Genomic DNA, 21,449 nt, shown 5'->3' on the forward strand with positions numbered 1-21,449 from the left:
AGAAAACATTAAGTAGTATTTTCAGTGTGGAAACCTACTCATAAAAGTGGTAGATAATAAGGTAAAGGAAAGATTTTTTAAAACTTTCAAATATCATTTTCAGTAGAGGCTTTGTGTTCTGCAGGGACTTTTGGAATCTTGGTGATACCTAGGACCTCATATTTAACTTCATTTTTAACAGATTCAGTTGTCTTTGTGGTTTTGTTTGTTTGTTTGTTTTGTTCAAAACTCCTGTTCCCTTCCCCCCCTTCTTTCTTTGCCTTTCCTGTAAAAGAAAGGAAGATAGAACTTGAGGGATTTTAATGTGGGCCTGTGTATACCACAGATAATGTAAGAGTGTGTTTTCTTATTGATTAAATTGCTTTTCATGAGCATGTGGGGCTTGCAGTACGAATGTTTTTTGGCAGAGAATTGGCACATATAAGCCTTTTATTAGGACTAATTCAACTGCCTGCACAAAGAGAATTTTTATTCTTACATAGTTATTCAAAGTTGCCTATTAAAATGATGCCAGAATTCCGGATGATTCTGGAATTTGTCATGCTTACTGTATTGTTTATAGGATTGACTTGCAAGAAACCCTGGGCTATATTATCTGAATATGAGAGGTATACAGTTCATTTTAAATACCTTTTGAAACCAAGTTTCATGAGCTTTTCTGTGAGTGCTGCTGACTGCAGACATCTGTGTTTTGTAAAGTGAACCTTGCCTTGTGTAGTTGATTTGCTTCTTGACCAAATTCCATCAAGAATACCAAATTCAGCAGCAGTTAGATCAAATAATATCAGATGCTTAACAGATCTGAAAATTCAGCAAGTAAATTAGAGCAAAAGATCTACATTTCTCTTTGCTGCTATGTAGAAATAAAATATTAAATGTTTATGATAACTGCAACATTGAAAATCAAACAGTTTTGTGACCTAATGATTTTGGTGAAATATTTGTCTAGAAACATTTCTTTCCGCTAGACCGAATACCAATAGCACAGCCAGACCCACATTCTTTTAATCATTCACAGATCTACACAGCCATATACTTTGTTATTTGTACATGTGGCTCACCCAAAGCTGAGTGCTGAACTTCAGATCTGTTGTAACTTATAGGTTATACTCTGAGGTCCTGTAACCTACTTTTATTCTTCAAAAGAGTTACAAATTTGCTTACTTGGATGTTAAGCAACTTCTGCAATTTAGATGTACTTTTTTCTTCACGTGTATACTGTGCTTCAGTGACTGAAATTTATTTTGGCTACTAGCTGTGTAACTACATAGAAAACTTACAATGTATAGGTATTTCCACAGTCTGTTTAATCCAAAACCCATAGGTGTATCTATTTATGTTTTTAATGTTAATATTGCATTTTCTGGTGGATGATTGTCTTCATTTTGAATAAGTTTGAATTCTGAATTATTATTCTGAAGGACAATCCTGCAGAGGCTTTGCTGTCAACTTTCCTTTTCAAGCTTGCCCGCTCTGAAAAGTGGTGTTTATGCAGTAGAAATTAAAGGAAAATGTAAGGAAGCTAGATACGGTTTTGCATAGCCGATATTTCTCAGTCTATAAAGAATGGTCCCTAGAGTGCATTCATACAGACTAGGTCCTCTGTGATCAAGGTAAAATACTCAGTTCCATGGCAAGCTATAGCTTAGTGCGAATGTATTTTTTTGTAATTCTTAACTTGGAAGTATCTTGGCCTAGGATTCTTCTTTAGTAGTTTCACAGACACTGATCTGGCATTCCTTTAATTGCAGCTGTTGCATGCTTCGAGGACAAGATTTATTCATGTGAAGGTCCTTTTAAACTAATTTAAAAAAAAAATTACTATTACTATTAATTATTAAAGGGAAACTTTAGGCAAGAAGTTGGAGATAAGAATAGAAAAGTGAAAGTATATAGACAGTTCCTAATTTGTGTATAGAAAGATTTTTAAAGTGTCAGTTCAACTTTCAACTTCAAAGCAGATTTGCACCTATTTAGAATCAGGAAGTCTCTCCATCAGCCAATATTGGTTGATAAAAGAACACTGAAGGCTGACTCAGCCACTCTTTTGTGCAGACTGAAAATCTGGATGCACAGGAACTGATGCAAAAATTCTCAATAGTCTTTCTGTTTTAGAAGATTCTGAACTTAAATTGCCATCAGAGCACAAATCCTAGAGAAAGGAAATTCACAGCAGTAATTAAAGTAATAAATTTTTAACATACTAAACAGAGAATTTTCTTAATTTAATGGTCAGCTTTATTTCTGTGATACAAGTGTACCTGTTGATCTTATAAGTTACTGGATGTGAGAAAGAACAATTTTCATAAAGGTGTGACACTAGAGATCTTAATGACCTCACTTTCAAGGCCAAGCTCTTTGAATCTCCGTAACTTATATTAACAAAGGAATTAAGTAAACAGCAGTAACGTACTTTTTCTTTCAGACTGATGAATTATATGGTATCACAGCAACTTATCTATTATTTCAGTACAGTGAATACATCCATGAATTGTGAGCTTTTACAGCCTGCCAAGAAAATATATGCATAATATATATTTTCAAAGTCTCTGCCTAAAGCATTATTCAGGCATTTACATATTGCTGTTCTCTCTATTCAGGAACTGACTTTTCTGTGAATATTAGCGACACTGTGTTTGTTAGCTGGATTAAAATGTAGCAAAGCACCAAATATTTACCCTCAATAACCAATCCCCTGTTCCTAAAAAGTATCAATACTCCAAAAAAAAATTCAAAGATACTCCATTAGTATTGGCTTGCATAAAAAACAGAAGGAGAAACAGCGTTACTGGGAATAGGCATAGACTGTGGGCAGTGGGAGGGCATCAGAGTTGGTCTACAAGCAACTTTGCAAAAATTCCAGTCGTTTAACAGAGTACTTTTATAACATATACTGTTCCTGGAATTTATTTATTTATTTATTTATTTTAAATGGATATATACTTATATGGCAGTAATAGGCATCCAAACACCTTAAAGAGTCAAAAAACCCCCATTCTTTCTTTGGCTATCTTATACATATACCACTATAGAGGTTTGGGGTTTTTTTGTTGGTTGGTTTGTTTTTTTTTTTTTTTATTATGTGGTCCAAAGATCTTTTGTATGTACATACATACATCCCCCTCTACTCTGCTCTGGTGAGACCCCACCTGCAGTACTGCATTCAGCTCTGGGGCCCCCAGCATTAGAAGGACATGGACCTGCTTGAGTGGGTCCAGAAGAGGGCCACAAAGATGATCAGAGGGCTGGAGCACCTCTCCTATGAGGACAGGCTGAGAGAGTTGGGGTTGTTCAGCCTGGAGAAGAGAAGGCTCTGGGGAGACATTACAGCAGCCTTCCAGTACCTAAAGGAGGGCTACAAGAAAGCTGGAGAGGGACTTTTTACAAGGGCATGTAGTGATAGGACAAGGGGTAATTGCTTTAAACTGAAAGAGGGCAGATTTGGATTAGGTGTAAGGAAGAAGTTCTTCACTGTGAGGGCAGTGAGGCACTGGAACAGGTTGCCCTGAGAAATTGTGGCTGCTCCATCCCTGGAATTGTTCAAGGCCAGGTTGGATGGGGCTTTGAGCAACCTGGTCTAGTGGAAGGTGTCCCTGCCCATGGCAGGGGGGTGGAATTAAATGATCTTTAAGGTTTCTTCCAACCCAAACCATTCTATGATTCTGTGAATTTACATTCTGAATCGGAAAAATCTTTGTTAGTCCCACACTTGTTCACTGAAACGCCTCACGCTAATGGGAATCGAGCAACGAGGACAGCACTCTGTTCAAGAGTTTGACTTTCTGCAGGAAAATACCTGGAAAACACTGAGAGTAAATCCTTTTCCTTTAGATATGCAAATTGGGACTGTTTAATTTTAAAGACACGGTGTGCTTGCTTAGCATTAGAGATATCTGAAGATAACCTATTTTGTAGAATCGTATTTTGAACTGCAATCAAAAATAGCTTTATTTTAGGCCTGTGTAAGGTAAAGCTGAAAAAAGAGTATTTATTACAGTGCTCTGTGTGAATCGTCTAAATGCATTTATGTTTCTCTGGAATTATAGAAAATTGTAAATATTAGTCTAAGTCGCATGTTCATCAGTATCAGCCCCAGGACTGTAGAGCTACAGAGCCTCCTACAGATAGAAAAAGAATATTGGCTTGTTATTTTCAGATTTAGATAATAAATACTTTGACATTGTTAAGTGACATTTTTTTTGTCATATAAAATATCATGGTGAATATGTTTTTTCTTACAATACTCATTTTCTTACTTGCCGAATGGGTGCAGATGATAAAAATGCATTCTATCTATTTCTGTTGGCCTACAAAACTAGTAAGACAAAGATTTAAGAAAAAGAATTTCAATGGCTTATTCTATACTGAGATCAAAATCAATCAGTGTCTTGAAATTTGCCTCAAAGCGGTATGTATTAGTCAAAATTTTGTCTAGTGCACTCCTGTGAAATCCAGGTGAATGAATTAAATCCTACAGGAGCTGGGAGATGAAGAAGCATGTGATAGACAAGAGAGAACTTTGTGGGTTTGGGAAATAGAGATAACAAACACCCCTGCGTTCTTTTCCATTGTGTTTTCATCTGCATTGTAAACACGCCCTGTTATATATGATTGCAACACAATGGAAGGAGCATTAATTATTGTATTTTCTAAAGGTAGAAGATACAAATCCTGATCATTCTTTTTCCTCAGGTCAACATGCTGTTTAGATTTATTCCCTCTTTCTCTTTATTAAAAAGCAGTATGAGTAGCAGAAGCTTTTTGAAAATGTTTGTATATAATTCTTTAAAATCTCATTCATTATAAGTTGAAGCAAGACTTTATTTATATTTAACACTGGTTTTAAACAAATTCAGTTTCCCCTTTAGAAAACATGGCTTTTTTTTTTTTTTTACTATTTTCATATTTTCTTTTCCATCTTCCTTGCAGAGCCAGAAACAAGGCTGTACCTCTTGCTTTTCACATATCTTTATCTTAAATATATTGTCATAGCCCATGAAAACTAATGTCACTGATGAATCTTTTTGATCACTAACATTTGAATGACTGGCTGGTACATTTGCAACAAGATTTATGGTGCTATTGGCTGGATGTACTGAAGAAATCCTTCTCATGCCACATCCTGTGGCATTCAACACCCTTATGTCTTTGTGAATGGAAGAAAGCCATGTTTCATAGAGTTCCTCCTCTCAAAGGGAGGGAGGAGTATGGCGAGAGAGGGGAGGAATTGAGCCTAGCAGTATTTCTTTCTTTCTCCAAATCTGCCAGATTTGAATTATCTTATGTTAGAAGCATGAAAGACTATGTAGTCCTCCAGTTATTTTCTACCAAACCTTTTTCAATTAAATAAGGAGACTTGATTGAGTTAATTAATGACACATTATCTATTCTTTTAAGTGTGTTTTGTGTTTAGTAAGTGACATACAGTTCTTTGAAAATGAACCTCTTCCTTGCAGGTGTGCATGCTGGATGTGTGTGAGGGAAAAGACTTCTGCAGTAGTGATCGATGGAGAGTGCATGTGTCCTGTAAATCTTTGACCCCTGTTTAATAATCCAAAGGTAAAAGAAGACAGAGTCTACATTAGTAGTGATGGATATTTGCAACAGGATTATGTTGGCATGCTTCCACATCATATAGTTATACAGTTAGTTCAGTTTTTTGTTAGTTTATATGTTAATAGAAGTTTGTTAGGTTTATTAATTTAAAATAATTTATAATTAATAAAATAGCAACAGCAGGTTCTATGATAGGATTATTACACTTATTTGTTGATTTTTTTTTTTCTCTTTACTTCACTGAGGGAAATTAAAATGCTTCATTTCCTGCAATTTAAAATCTGCTTCACTTCTGAGTCCTCTAGGCTGGCAAGTGATGCTCATGAAAAGCATTTTTGTTTAGCTAGGGAAACTCTTTTACCATTAGCAATCACATTACATGTGATTTGTAAGTACATTGGGTAGCTAAAGTGCTGTAGGTGCTCTTTTGAAAATCTTTTTATGTAGAGAACATCATAAGGAACACATCAGTCCCCGAGTTTTCTTATTGGGAGAAACATGACTGCCCTGAGGTAGTAGCTTCCAGTGCCCCAGTCATCAGAGGTGTACTCGAGGTATTGATAAATACTCTGTATCCATAAGATCTCATATTTTTCAAAGCCACTACAAGCATTGCCTTCAGTGGGACAATTAAAAGCCTTGATTCTTTAGCAAGACCACATGCGGAGGCATTGTCTCTCTGCTGATTACTAATACCCTTTGTTCAGTCTGCAAAGGCAGCATGTAAAGCTTTGCATGGCTGAAACTTCCAAGTGCCCTTTGTGTTCTAATGCTGACCAGGTAGCTTTTGGCTTTGCTTTTTTTTTTTTTTTTTTTTCCCCCTAGCTATTTGCCTTTGTCTACTGGTCTGGCACACTTGATAGTAATTGCCACTTGCTGTTTGGATCAGTGTTCTCATTGGAGCTCAGGCCGCTACTCAAAGCATAATAAAGAATAAATCAAATTAGTAACAGAGGCTCTGATGTTAAATGTTTTGAGGCTGGCCCCCATGTTGATGACACTGGAATTATTTAATGAAAATTTTGCTTTGGGTTTCTCTGTTTTTATACATATGCATTTAGCAAGAAGGAGGTCCTGCTACTGTAAAGAGGTTCCAGTCCTTGTTTGTTTCCACTTATGTTTTTAATATTAATTCCTGGGAGAAAAAGAAAGACCTTACCTTGTCCCATAACTGAGCTCTCTACAAATGTCATGCTGTATGTTTTGCACTGGCCTGAATCCGCCATGCTTGTATCTATAGAAGGCAGTAACTGCAAGGCAAAAGAAAACCTTTTACTAAAGACCTCTTTAGTCCTCCATTTCAGGGTCGCATCACTGCAACACCATATAGACAGCATAGACACAAGCAGTTCGGGTTTTGTTAGCCATTGCACACTGCCTGAACACATATATTACTGAGACTGCAGTATAGTTTACTTTGGATCTGCCAGTTCCTTTCTTCCCTATGGTGGATGGACTTCTGCTTATAGCATGAAATTTTCTCTTTTGCTGAGACTATGTACTGCTGGGATGGAGTTAATTTTCTTCATAGCAGCCCATGTGGTGCTGTATTTTGGATGTGTGACTAAAACAGTATTGATAACACACCTGTGTTTAGGCTGACACCGCAAGCACTGCTCAGCAACAGGGCTCTCTCTTCTTTTTTTTCTTCCCCCCCCCCACTGCCCAGCAAGCAGACCAGGGGTGTGCAAGAGGTTGGGAGTGAACGCAGCTGGGACAGCTGACCTGAATTGACCAGAGGGATGTTCCAAACTGCATAACATCGCACTCAGCAATAAAAACTGGGGGGGGGAGTTGGTCTTGCAGGTAGCCATTGCTCAGAGACTGGCTAGGCACTGGTCTGCTTGTGGGGAGTAAGCGAGCAACTGGGTGGGTGCTTAGTTGCTGGCTGGTGTCAACCCACCACAGACTACTACAACTGCTGTATCGAAGAACAGTATCTTGCATCTGTCACTGATGCAAGCATTTGCAGGCATCCCTGAAGTGAGGACAGAGATTGGCTTTGGAAAGAATGTTGAGTTATGAAAGTAAGGAAGAATAGTCTATGGGAGTGCAGTGGGAACTACAGAAAACTAGAATTGGCTTTACCATAATAAAGGTGGTGTTTGAGAGAGGTGTGATTTGAAGTGGGGGGGGGGGGGGGGGGCAAGACAACTGAGAAAATGGGAGTACAGGGAACACCATATTATTTTGTGTTCTTAAAAGGAACTCGCAGAAAAAAATATTGAGAACTATGATAATAAGCTATCCTCATAATAAGTGTTTTTAGCAACTCAGAGAAATTCATAGGTGGTTTAGTTATTTTCATTTTTTCAATATTTCATACTTCAAATATATTATTTATATTATGAAAAAATTTAGAGAGGCAACATAAAAACTAACAAGCGTTTTTTTTTAGCAGCTAGAATTATTTACTAGCTGTTTTATATCCCATGAAGGACCTTCTGTTCTGCCATAATTGAAAAAGTCATTGTGATTCCACCTACCAAGACTAAGGAGGTAGTCAGTTTACATAGGTACACAAGTACTAGTTAGCATGCCTTCTTTCAGACTAGAGTTTTCTACAGTGAAATATTAGTTGTGAAATTATAGTTGAAGTGGGAGAATCTAGGGAGCACCCTCCAAGAAAGACAGGAATGACATAGGACAGGAAATGCAGAATTCAAACAAAATTACTTATTACTACCATATTTTCACAACTATGATATGTATTTTGATTTTTCTGAATTTGTTTAAAATTACTGTTCTATAAAAACTGCCTTCAGCTAACCTTTTATTTTACCTGTATTGCAGTTTGTTCCTGGGAATATGGTATATCTTAGTAGTAGTTTTCACAGAATTATAGAATCGGGGTTGAAAGGGAGGTTGAAGATTGTGTACTCCAACTGCTCTGCTCAAAGTGGGTTCTACTAGAGAGCATTACTCAGGGCTGTGTCCATTCTGGTTTAGAACATCTACAAGCCCGGTGATGCTGCAACATCTCTGGGCAGGTTGTTCCACTGTTTCACCACCATCACAGTATGTTAAAATGGAATTTCCTGTGTTTCAATTCATGCCCATTGCCTCTTGTCCTTTCACTGGGTGTCACTGAGAAGAGTCTGGCTCTGTCTTCAAACCCTCCTGGCCGGTATTTATACACATTGACGAGATTGCCCCTGAGCCTTCTTTTCTCCAGGCTGAGTCCCAGCTCTCTCAGCCTCTTTCCCTATGTCAGATGGCCCAAGCCCTTCATCATCTTCCTGGCCTTTTGCTGGACCTGCTCCAGTGCATCCATGTCATGCTTTTACTGGGAAGCCCAGAACTGGACCCAGCAGTCTGGGGATGACCCCACCACTACTGATAAGAGGACAAGGGCCACCTCTCTCTTCCTTCCACAGCCCAGGATGCTGTTGGCCTTCAAGGGCACTTTGCTGTCTCATGTTCAACCTGTTGTTCACCAGGACCCCCAGGTCCTTGTCTGAAAAAGCTGCTTTAACTGGTCAGTCCCCAGCCTGTACTGTTGCATGGGGTTATTACTTCCAAGGTACAAGACCTTACATCAAAGCATATATGCTTTGATTTTCTTGTGTTACGTCTGTTGACGTTTTATACCTTTTCATAAGCATGCACTCCTTAGGATACTGAGCTGGGCAGTCTGATCCGATTCTTATGTTCCCAATGCAATTAAAAACAAACAAAAAAGGAAAAACTCCACAGCCATATTCAAGCATGCTCACAAATATACACACCAGAAAATGTCTTTTTTTTTTTTTTTTTTTCTTTTAGTTTCAAACTTTAGTCTATACATTTATGACTTTGGAAGGTAAAGCAATGGAGTATTACCTTTAACCAAATATCTGTACTTCAGTGACAGTATTTTTAAATGGATTTTTCCATGTAGATGAAAATTTCACTTGAATGCCCCCACAGAGTCTGCTTATGTTGGATCTCATATATTTTGTCATTTCTCCTGCCACTATCCCTTCCACCTAATTTTATTTGCTCATGGTTTGCTTTATTTTTTTGCTCTGCTTTGTGTACCAGAGGAGACATTATAAGCATTCTCAGCTATCAGTCTTCTCCCAAGTGGTTTTTAACTGCTGGAAACAGGTTCTTTGCCATTTAAAGTCATCATACTTAACAGAAGAAATGGTCCATCTTCATAATGGTTTCAGTGCTCTTTTTGTGGATTTTTCTTCTATGTAATAATAAAAAAAATTATAGTTGAACTGTCATTTCTTCTTCTGTGATTAAGAAAAGTACTGAGAACAAATCAATGTCAGGAAACAGTTAATGCAAAATAAATAAAACTGGAAGAGGACTGAAACTGAACAGATCAAGTTATATTAAAAAAGCAACAGAAAAAAAAAAGACATATTATCATCTTGACTATTTAATCCTTGGCCACGATTGTGTGAATTTGTGTTATATTATCCAGAGAATGGCTTGCAAATTTTTGCTGTTGTCAGTAGAAGCGTATTGGGAATTACATGGAAGAAAATAAGCATTGACTAACAGACTACAAACTTCAAACAATATGTATTCTCTAGTTCATATCAAGTCTTACGTGAATGCAAAATATAATGGTGATCAGACTTAATTTATATTGTGTTTTATGACTGTGATAGAAAATAAAAATAGCAACAAGAATGTTTAGTCATGTTATTTTCCATGAACAGGAAGCCTTCAATGACATTACTCTGTTGCTGTGTTAGAGTGAATAGATTATTTAAAAAAATAAAAAAGAAAAGATTTGGATTGCCCTACATCAGATTTACATGAAATATATTGGAGTACTTTTACTGTTAATTTGCCCTGAAGTTATAAAAGAAAATTGTATGTAATGTGCTGTAATGTGCTCTTGTGATTATTAATTTCATTTACCATTGTTTTGTGTTTCTCTAAAATAAAACAATACAGCATGTTTTTGTTACATGTTAAATCTTTTATTGCTTTTGACCTGTGTTAAATTTGATTATACGGAAGTGCTTTAAAAGCCTGTTTTCTAAAGGAAAGATGTATTTTTATCTCCCTCCCTTCCCCTTCGCTTCGGACAACCTGATTCTGAGTTGCCTTACCAGCCTATTATTGTACAATGTCTTCACATTGTCGTATTAAGTCAGTGTCACTTTTGTTATTCCGTGATATGAACTCAAAAGCAGACTGCACTGGCCAGTGAATATTTTCTCTGCCTGTTCAGTGCACATGAAAAATCTGTTGGGAACCATTCCCTGTTTGCTCAAGGCTGTGCCACTTGAGTGGCTAAAAAGGATATAAAGGAGTGTTCCTGACCCAGTTCTGTCTGGGTATTTTTCAGACACTAAGTTTTTTGGGTTTTGTTTGTTTTGGTTTTTTTTTCCATTTTGAGATCTCATAAACATGTTCACCTTTGTCTTACTCTGCATTACTGGATTCCTGACTGATGTACTATCATGTCAATGTGTCCTTCTGCAGGTTGTTAAACGTGCTATGCTGTGAGCTCAATACCCTTTTACTCTTGGAGACTCAGTATAAAGTGTCACAAGTTTTACTAACTGCTCAGGAGGAAAACGTCACAGAAACTTCGGAAGGACCGGGGTAAGAAGTGACTGATGTAGATGTTATTTTAACTATCAAACTTTTCTCCTGAGAACAAACACATGCATACCTTAGTGGCTTTAAACATACAAATACTCTCACTGAAGTTGGCTTCTAATGTGCATAAGTTTACTTATATGCAGGTTTGTCATCAATCTTAAATTATGAAAAGAGACAACACTTGTTCTTTTTCCCACGTCCACCTCAAAAGTGTAAGAAATAAAAAAGGAAATATTTTTCTCATTTTTATTTCTATTAATCTCAAGTTATTTCTTTAAAAAAAAAAAAGTGCAAAATTTGTGGATATAAATATGCCTTTTAATTTTTATTTTATATTATTCTTTTACCTATATAATATATAATTAGAGTATTGTTTTAACGTTTATGCAGTAAAGGCATCATCAGTACTTTGGTTTGGGGGGTTTTGGTTTTTTAAGTAATTTATAACTTAGTCAACACTCCAACTTCTGTGACTTTCCATTGCTGACTTCTAAATAAAATTGCACAATGCATCCTTTCAAAAAGAAAAGTGTATTTTTGGGACAGAAGTGGACAGTCGTTTAGTCACAGACATTTTGTCCTTTCTTTCAGCATGCTGAATTTTAAGAACTTTCCTCTTACTGTTTGCTGTATGGCACCAGTACAGAGTTTAAATCAAACAGTATGGGTGAAATCTCAGCAGATACAGATGATTGTTATTTACCATTTAAGGATGAAACCTACTATTTTGTTACTAAGGAAAAAGTTGTAAGAATCTTGGTATATAAAACCAGATTCTTGTTCCTTTTAAGAAATTTTGTACCTTGGGCTACACAGTGAATTCAGACAGCAAGTTGACTGTGTGCTAAGTTATGAATCACTCTATTTGAGACAGCAGAAATTTGGTGGTAGGCCAAATAAGGAGCAAATTGTGATGGCCCATTAACTGTCTCTGCCCTAATTACTGAGCACGTGGGCATAACAAAGCTTGCGAAGTTTTCTACTCCTTTGTGTCCAGTAATTGCTCAGATGTTTCCAATCAGCAGTAGGTAGGGAAGTACAAAGTTAGGATAATGCTTGGAGACATCTCAAAATACTTCAAGTTTCTGTTTATTTCTTTATGCCTGTGTGTTTTCCAGGTTGTGTTTTAACTCCAGTATGTCTCTCAAGGTATTCTTGCTCGTTAAAGTTTTCTGAATTAAACAGTCAGTATATCAAAGTGGTTCTGATTTTTGGAGGTTCTTGGGTTTTGTTTGTTTGTTTGTTTGTTTGTTTTTCCCCAGAGATTTTATAATTGATGGTCTATCAGTGGAGAGAAACCATGTTCTTGTAAGGATAAATCTGATTGGAGGACCACAGGAAAGGATTTTGCCTTTGAGAGTACTAAATAAGGTAAGAATCTAGAGTTCAACAGTTTCTCTTTCCATAACTTCTGCCTTCATTAATTGAACATTTTTGCTGATAATTCAGCATGTGGAAAATTATTTAACATTAAGAAATACTAGTCCACCTTTAGCTTTATAAAGGACTAAAATTTTTAAGAAGTGGTACACTGAAAAAATACATTGTTCCCACTATCTGGGGATTGGCATGTGTCTAGGACATACCGCATTCAGATGAAATGTTTATATCGCTCCATTTTAATGTTGCTTTTCCTACTACAGAAGTGAATGCAATTTGTCTTTTTTTTTACTTTTATATTTCTGTGGGTTTTTTATTAGCTTTCCATTTGTTGCGTCTTCCTTTTATTTGGTATTTTTTTCCGTGCTTGGTTTTCATCTGCAGTGTCTAATACCTGGAGCTTTCATCGATCTTCTAACAATACAGTGTTTGTTAAGCAGCTCCCTTAAATGTTCTGCTTCTCACTAGCTGTCAGTCTCGTAAAGATGAAATGCAAATTACTGTTAACACAGCAAAGACAGCTAGATCAATGTATAAAATTGGAAATAGAATTTTGTGGGGGTTTTTTTTGTTTGTTTTTATAAAAACTGCAATTTCCTTTTTGGTTGAAAAAATAACTGTAAAATCAAAACTGTCAGTGGCATATACTGGAAAAAATTCTGGCTCAAATGCTTTTTGGATTTTGTATCCTTCAACTGTTTTTTTTAGTTATGGAATATCTCATTGCAAATTGTACTATCAAGCATAATTTTGGTGCATAGGCAATAATTCTGGGAACTTTACCTGTGTCTTATTCGAGCAAGTGCTATTAATTCTTCTCCTAAACTAATTTTTTTCTGGTCCTGTTTCTAGGGCAGTGATCCATATCCTTGGCCAATGTTTTCATCGTTCCCTTTGCCAAAGTGCTATCTTGCAGAAATTCCTAGGAAAGCTGAATTCAGACAAGGTACATACAAAGCATGCAAGCAGTGTAGATGTCAAACAAGCATCTCTGTTGATTTTTTTAATTTTTTTTTTCCTTCCTCCCTGTCCCCCATCCCCCAGATTATAATCTCCTAAGTATTTAAGGATTTTTTTATTGTTGGCTGCATTTGTAGCTAAATAAGTTGGTTTGGTTTTGCTTGTCTGGCTTTGTGCAACTGTCAATCTGCAAAGCTCTGTTTAGTAATCTAATTCTTATGCAAACTTCAAGATTAACCTTTTGGCTCGTCTCAGGTGGGTGACTCATGAGATACATTTATATCATCTCTAGTAACTGAAGCAAGACAGTATGGTTAAGCTACAAATTTTTTGTACACTATTTCCCTCATTCAGATCCCTCTGTTTACAAAACTTGGTGGTGTGTGAAATAGACAGCGTTTAGGATAGTTGGTTTCCACATTGAACATCAATTTGGAATGTGGGCAGACTAAAGAATTCTTTGAAGAACTATCTAGGCAAAGCAGTTTAATTCATACAGAGAAACCGTTTTAAGGTTTTAATTTGCGTAGACAATGCAAAAGAATCTGATGAATGGTTTATAGTAAATAAATCATTGTTTCTATTTGTTCATGTTTACTGTATCCTTGAGATGTACTTACTAGAAATTATTTGTGAATTTCCTTAGCAGATACAGATTTTCAAAAGTGATAGAAATTCTACATTAACTGTAGCATACAAAATAGTCTGTTTAAAAATATCTAGAAAAAAAAAAAAAAAGGTGATTCCCTTCTCTGACAAGAGGAAAGGCCATGTAGTTATAAAAGAAGGGAGTTTTCTGTATCTTAATTTTAGTAATACCATTCCAGGCTTCCTAAGGCAATTTTCGTAAGACAACAATCAAATTGGTATAAAGTGGGTGCCCAGTTGTTTCAAATATGTATTCAAGGAAGCAGGTAGTATTGCTCTTAGATTGGAAAAGCATATTTTTATTATATGCCACAGAATCTCTCTGTTCTCCTATTCAGAGCAATTCTGTTGCTCATCATTAACCAGTGGGATAATGGAATAGAGATTGTAGTTGTCATTTTTGTGGATGACAACCAGCTAGGAAAGCCTGGGTAAAACTTTTTGATAAACAGTGAGTTTGCTGAAATGAAGTTTCAAAGGTTTGCAAATGTTTGATGAAGTATTGAAATATTTTAATTTGAAATGGCATTTTTTATATTAACAGTAACTGAAGTAAAAGACTATATAAATGAAAAATGAACAGAACATTTAGTTTCATAGTCAAAACAAAATATTTTGTTTGCTGTTTGGGAAAAAAAAAAGGAAAACAAAACATTGAAAGTGTTCTATTTCAGTTGTCATTAAAAAAAAAAAAAAAAAGATTCTTCCACCAAACTGTGAATATCTGTTTTGTCAGACTGCAGCTTTCAGGAAGTCTAAATTATTTTGAAAGAAAGTATCAGAATAAATAGATCAAAAATGAAATTCATAAATTGCTAATTCCAGTGCTTGGAAAAAAAGAAATCAAGAGCATGAGTAGAAGATGGGGAATATCTGAATTGTATTCTTCAGCACTACAGTGTGGCAGTGATAGGAGTGCTCTTTCACAAAAGAGGTTAAAAATGTGATTATGAGGAAGATCTGTGAGTTACATTTATACAAGACAGAAGATGATATTTGTCAGCTGAAGGTGTTGAGTCCTTGGGTGGAGTACTTCTAGCATGGACACTGCAGTCTAAGGAAAATAGATACATTTGAGGGATTCTAAAGTGCAGCTACAGATCGTGACTTTGAAATGCAATACGCAAGTATAGATTGAAATAATTGGAACTGGCTGATGCTGAAAAGACAGAGGTCATGCAAGTCTCTTAGTATGTTGAAAGCAGTTATAAGGAGGGCAGACTGATTGTTTTCTGTGTCCCTGTGCAGAAAAAGGAATAGTTGGCTTACTTGGCAATAAAGGTTTGTTACAACTTAATTAAAAAAAAATTCTAGTAGGCTGCATCTGGAAGTCATGAAAACATCATTGGAGGTTTTAAGAACAACTTCTTTGACGTTGTGAATATTCAGAATTTATGTTGTGTGTTACTTACACAACTTGCCCGGAGGTTTTAAAAACAGTTCAGACAAATACTTGTTAAATTTTAATTCTGCTTCAGCGCAAGGAGATGGACAGGGTTCACACAGTTGTCTTCTGAGTGGCAAGAGTTCTGCAACCACGCAAACACCTGTACATCCTATGAGTGGGAATGCATGACTGCTTTGTTGGATCTGTCAGCAAGGGTCAAAGGCCAGCACAATGTTTCTGCGATTCCCTGAAGCTGTCTGTGTTCAGATTTCGTGCTGCGGTGTTTCATTATGTAACCTGTGCGGTATCATTCCTGTCCTCTTTTTGGGGCGTTTATATTACGTGAATAATTGAGACTACTGGATTCTTAGTACTGTTAAAGAACGTAGTTTCATTGGCTGAAAAGGCTGTAACTGTAGGTTTTATTCTGTCTGTCCTGATCTCTTACCTCCTCTCTTATTACCCAGGTGACATGGACACCTGAAGAGAAGCATACCTTTTCTTTCTCCTTTGAAAATTGGTCCTGTGACAATCACGTAATCGTGATGTCAGCTGTAAAAACATAACCGGAGTTGATTTTTTTTTTTTTTTAAATATGTCTATAGAATGGATATTGGAGATGGCTGGGGGGAGGGAAAAAAAAGTTACAGGTGTGCACTCAGATATGATATTGCTGTCTCTGAACATGTTTCTCTTCTGACCCTCCCTTCAGATGGAATTGAAAGACAGATGCAATAAAAGAACCTTTGTTTCCCAGGGATGTCTCTCAACTAATGGAAGTTGCCTTTCTAAGTGCAAGCTGACGTTACTCACTGAATGTTTTGGAATTAGTGTGGCTGTTGCTTGCTGAAAAGATTATGTACTACTGAGGTCAGGGAACAGGAAGCTTCATTTCCAGAGCCCTAGACCTCCTGTAGCCTGTGACTGTATCTAGTACAATGGAAACCACAGATAAATCTTAAAGTAACACATGAGGGGTGGTCACTGAAAAGGACTTATTCTCACTGAGTCTTCTATGAAGAAACCCCAAGAAATAGGTTTTTTTTCTTCCCTCTCTAAATTCTGTGGAAGGACAGTGGTAAACATGCATCACTGGCACCTTTTTGGTTGTTCAGTTTAGGGGGGAAAGAGAGGAGGACTAATTAGCTGTAAGAAAAAGAAGGGCAGTGCTAACTCTGCAGTCTGGAACATGTGTTTACCAGCACCAAGGCTTGAAGGCTGCATCTTAGAGAACTTTTTTTTGCTCACAGACACTGGCAACTGGATATTTTGCTTCACTAGATCGAAAATGAAGCTATCATAATTTATGCTGGTAAAATTAGTAACTACATTGGAGTAGTGGAGTAATTCCTCCATTTCACAATGACACTTTGAATGGGTAGACTCACCCAAAAAGTATATTTGTATTTGAGGAAAATCTGTAGTGCTTCACTCTTTACAAATATCTGCCCTGGTTTTGCAGATGTTAGGCATGTGCCCATATGCTATATGTGTCTGTAGAAAAGGATATATGGAAAACCAAACTTGCTTCATTGTGTGTTAATATGCATTAATTATTTCAGCCAGTATTTAGAGTTGGAAAACTATTGGATAGCAGTATATTAATGGTTCACTTCTGTCAAAGATAATTTATAGTGAAGCTTCAAATGATTTATGCGGATCATTATTTACATGTGGAAATTAATTATGCCATTACCACCTGTTTACACTGCAGCAAGATACCCTGTTGCTTTTCTTTTGTCTTAATTGTTCAATTATTATTTCAGTAAGATAATTTGAGGAAGAAATATTAAGTGGTTTTCAAAGAGTGATAGAGTCTTTTGTTATTCAGGATACAACTATTAAAAATAATGATTTTTTTACTTGTAATATTAGCTACACTGTAGGTTATTAAAAGTTAAACTTTTTAGAACCACATTAAACTGTAATATTCACTCTTGTATTTGCACAGATCTGTTTTCCTTTTCTTTTCCTAGCTCTGCAGTTACGACAGTTGATGATGAGTGTGACTGAAGAATAGTGTCCATAATTGTCCTGCAATGATGCATTCACTGCTTACCGTTTCCACATACATAGGCACCCTGTCATTCATTAATCTTACTCTCTTCCTGGCTTGTACAGTCCAGAATTACTACCAAATATCTTAAGTGATAATGTTCTTAAAGACATTTGATTTTTTTGTCTCAGCCACTGTTCTCTGAGTTCTTTGCTTTATACTCTTAACTTGAATGGGAACATGCTGCTATGTTTCCATTTTGGGGGTTTTTTTGTTGGTTTTTTTAATTGGATTTCTTTTCAGCCATGTTTTGGTTTTGTGGGGGTTTTTTTGTTATATCTGCCTGAAACTAGCAGGCTCTCTAAAATTTTTTTAAACTTTGTCTGCCAAAGAACCAGCTATATTAGCTTTCCTGTTATCCCTTAGAACTTCACATAAATGTCTTCATCACATGTACTTCTTTGACTTGTCCTCCTTTTTATATTTGGCTCAGTATTCATGTATAAGCCTGTTGTCTGCTACTCTTTAAGAAGTCCACTCAATTAATGAAAAATGAAAGAGAAGTAAGTGGACAGGTCTATCAGAAATGTGCATGGGCTTTGCTAAAATATATATATCCTTACATGGATTTGTTTTCATGTAGCAGTCAAATATGATATAGTCAGGTTATTCACTATCTCTAAATTTAGATTTTGAGTAAGATACACATGGATTTACAGATCTTACTTTCTTATCCACAGAAAAACACTTTTATCACAAAACAAAATCAGATGAGAAACGGCTTGTGGCATTTCTGACATTTTCTAAAACATTTATGAATTTTCCTAGGTCTTAGCTGCTTTAGACATAAAAGCTAGCTGAAGAATTATTTGAAGAATTATAAAGCAGCATCTTTTAGGGAATGAGATCGGTTTAAACTTGCAGAAAGTTATGGTGTGGTGGTTCAGATCTCATACATGCAGGTAACTGTAGGATATTTACAGTGCAGTTCCATAGCTTCATAAACTAGTAAATGTGGTTTGTTTTTTTGGGGGGTTGGTTTGTTTTTTTTGTTTGTTGTTTTTTTTTTTTTTTTTTGACAAGGTTACACAGAGCAACCAGTGCTAGCACAAAGGAAGGGATGGGATGGCAAAATATAACCACATACGAGGAAGAAGGCAAGACTGCAGCAGATTAATTAAATTGACATAAGCTTCTCTTCAATCACACTGTTAGGGTTGAGCATATTTAAAAGCTCACTATCATCAGAGGAGGAAGATCTTACTCATATCCTTCCTCACTTTTTTTTTTCCTTTCTATTGCTGGTTTTTTTGGTTTTTTTTTTTTTTCTTCCTCTGTTCCCTCATTTTCTGTCCTTCAGCAGTTCTGGTATTTCTTCCAGGAAAAAAAAAAAAAAAATTCAAGTCATTAATATAGGATAACTAATGAACCCACTTAGTGATGTACCAGAGAAGAGAAGAAAGAAGAGCAGGACTTCTCTCTTTTGGCATCGGCATGCGTTTAGAACACCTCCAGCAATAGTGTGAAAGCCCACCCTCAGTAACAAGCAATGTGCATAGCCCAGGACTGTGTGGTAGTTGTAGTTCCAGCTGCATAGTAATACCATTGGGCAAGTTATAGTTGCCTACTAACTTGTGAAAGTGAGCTGGCATTTATTTGGTATCATGAGTTTTTTGGATACATTTTTCATTCAACCCCCCCTCCCCCCAAGCTTCTTTCTCTCTCTCTCTTTTTTTTTTTTTTTTTTTTTTTTTTTTTTTTTTTGGTACTGTGGTGACCTGCTGGAGAAAGTGATAGTGTGATAGTCCATGGTTAATGACAAGGTGTTAGAGAAGCAAGTGGTTTAGCTGGAAGAAAATAAGATGCTGTAAGTTGCCACAATATGATACCAGTTACAGTATGTAATGGATTTATTAAATACATGGTTATGCTACAGTATCTTGGTTGCATGGATCTTAAGCTTGTTTCTCTGTCATTTGAGTTTGAACATTCCTGTGCACTCTCTGAGGATCCTAAGTCTTGTGTCCTCCTGGGGGGGGGGGAAATTGCACTGGTTAGATAAAAACGAGTTCTTGTTTTCAGTAGGTTGCTTGCCTGTCACTATTCTGATGACAGAACACGCATCTGCATTAGTTACATTTGGTACATATTTGAAGTTGTTTAAGTTCCTTTTTTATTAAATACTACCTTCTCAGAGGAACCTTAAGGCAAATACAGTGGTCCGTGGTCTTTTTAGCAAAATTTCAGAAAAGACGGTAGTACTGTAATCTTTACTTCTTTATCCTATTGTTGGAGCATAAATTAACATTGTGAAAGGTGACATGTTTAAACAGTACAATTTTGGATGCATTGACACTGCTAGATACTAGCATGTGCGCATTTCAGCAATCACAAACAAAAGATTTAAATTTATAAAACCTGCAAGAGAGGAAGAATATTAGAGAGACAAACTGTGCAAAGAAAAATAGGGGTCAAATCAAGAAGCCAGAAGGAGGCAGCAGAGATAGACGGGCCATGATCTTGAAATCCTGCATTCTTGAAATTATTGGAGGATTTTTTTTTTTAGTAGTTTTATTTCCTTCAGAGGGATCAAAGTTTCACCCTGGTCTCTGTTGGTAAGCTGGCTGATTAAATCTCAGCTTGTAGTCGCTGATCCTTGTCTGCCAAACTGAATTACTACAATCCTTTAGGAAGTAAAATAACTATTTAACTTGTAGAGGAGTGTTGCTTTGCAGTTCTAAGATTTTCTTCAATCTTCACTGGTTATAGAAATAGCAGAAAAGGGCAGAGAAGCAACTAGAAATCCTACTGATAATACTATAAGAGTAAATCCTTCTTCTCATTAAGTTTTCATACTCATGTAAGCTGTTCTAAGCATCAGTGCATGTTATTTGGAAAGATACTAACTGAGAATTTAGTTATTTGAGGATAACAAAGGAATTTCAGGTTAATTTGGAATAATTATTAATGATAATAATTAAGTTACTATAATAAGCTTCTTTTGAAATACTAGGTATTGTATAATAAATTCCAATGACAGGGAGAGAATTTACTGATTATTAATCATTAAGGTCTTTAGATCAGCTTGGAATAAATTATATGCAATATTGTAATTCTGTTGAAAATATTCTAATAATCTTAAAGGAATAAGAGAATTTTAAAATAGTATTTTTTTTGTGGAAACAAGTTTTATTGGAAAACTGAAATACTATAGAGAAGTAAAAGTAACAGCAAATATTCTAAATAGCCATAGGCTGGCTCAAACAATTGTTGAATCTTTAATCAGAAGTCACCTTTCATGACAGAATTAATTTCTATAGTGTCCAAAATGTAGAAACAGAACAAAGGAGAGCTTGCAAGGTATGAAGAACCTTTATCACCTTAGTGAATAGTTAGTATTAGTGTAGGCTACGATCCTTTTGTAATGATGGGAACTGCATGGTCCCACAGCACAGAGATTGCGCACAGCTGGAGTGCATGTGCATTTACCTTATTACAGATACCACCTTTTATTGTTCCCCTCGAGTTGACCAGAAAATATTTCATAGCAGGATCAAGTACTCTGGGAAGCACGTTGCCTGAGGAGAGGCAGTCTAACTGATTGTTTCCATTTTGTAGGGGTCAGTATTTTCTGTTAGAAAACTGAATTTGATCAGTTTTATCTTACACAAAATTGCTTTATAAAATGACTTGGCATTTGAACTTGAAATTTGTTCTGCCTTCAGATATAATTTGAATAGTCAGCCCCTCCCAATATATTAGCATTTTTTAACAAATGTTGCATATGGGAAGAAATTATTTCTCTTTGATTTGCCAAAGCATATGTATGCATTATTTTTACCACTACCTTGTATATATTATTCAGTGTGCTGTGTCATCATGTGTCATGGTAGCTTGCTAGTATTCATTGTTCAGCGTGAATTCCAAGATAGACATTTTGATTGTTGAAAGCCAACTTAACATTTT

General features: G+C 36.1%; 1 protein-coding gene across 8 annotated transcripts in view; it reads left to right on the forward strand.

Moving 5' to 3' along the window:
- TBC1D32 (TBC1 domain family member 32) overlaps positions 1-21,449 on the forward strand; it is a 91,146-nt gene that overhangs the window by 38,388 nt on the left and 31,309 nt on the right. For all 8 annotated transcript variants that reach the window (XM_052781202.1, XM_052781204.1, XM_052781203.1 and 5 more), the window contains 3 exons: positions 10,990-11,112; positions 12,375-12,483; positions 13,345-13,438. In XM_052781202.1, the coding sequence (XP_052637162.1) occupies positions 10,990-11,112; positions 12,375-12,483; positions 13,345-13,438 (326 nt within the window). The remainder of the gene's footprint in view (positions 1-10,989; positions 11,113-12,374; positions 12,484-13,344; positions 13,439-21,449) is intronic.

This window comes from Harpia harpyja, chromosome 3, assembly GCF_026419915.1.
Source record: "Harpia harpyja isolate bHarHar1 chromosome 3, bHarHar1 primary haplotype, whole genome shotgun sequence".
Lineage (NCBI taxonomy): Eukaryota > Metazoa > Chordata > Aves > Accipitriformes > Accipitridae > Harpia > Harpia harpyja.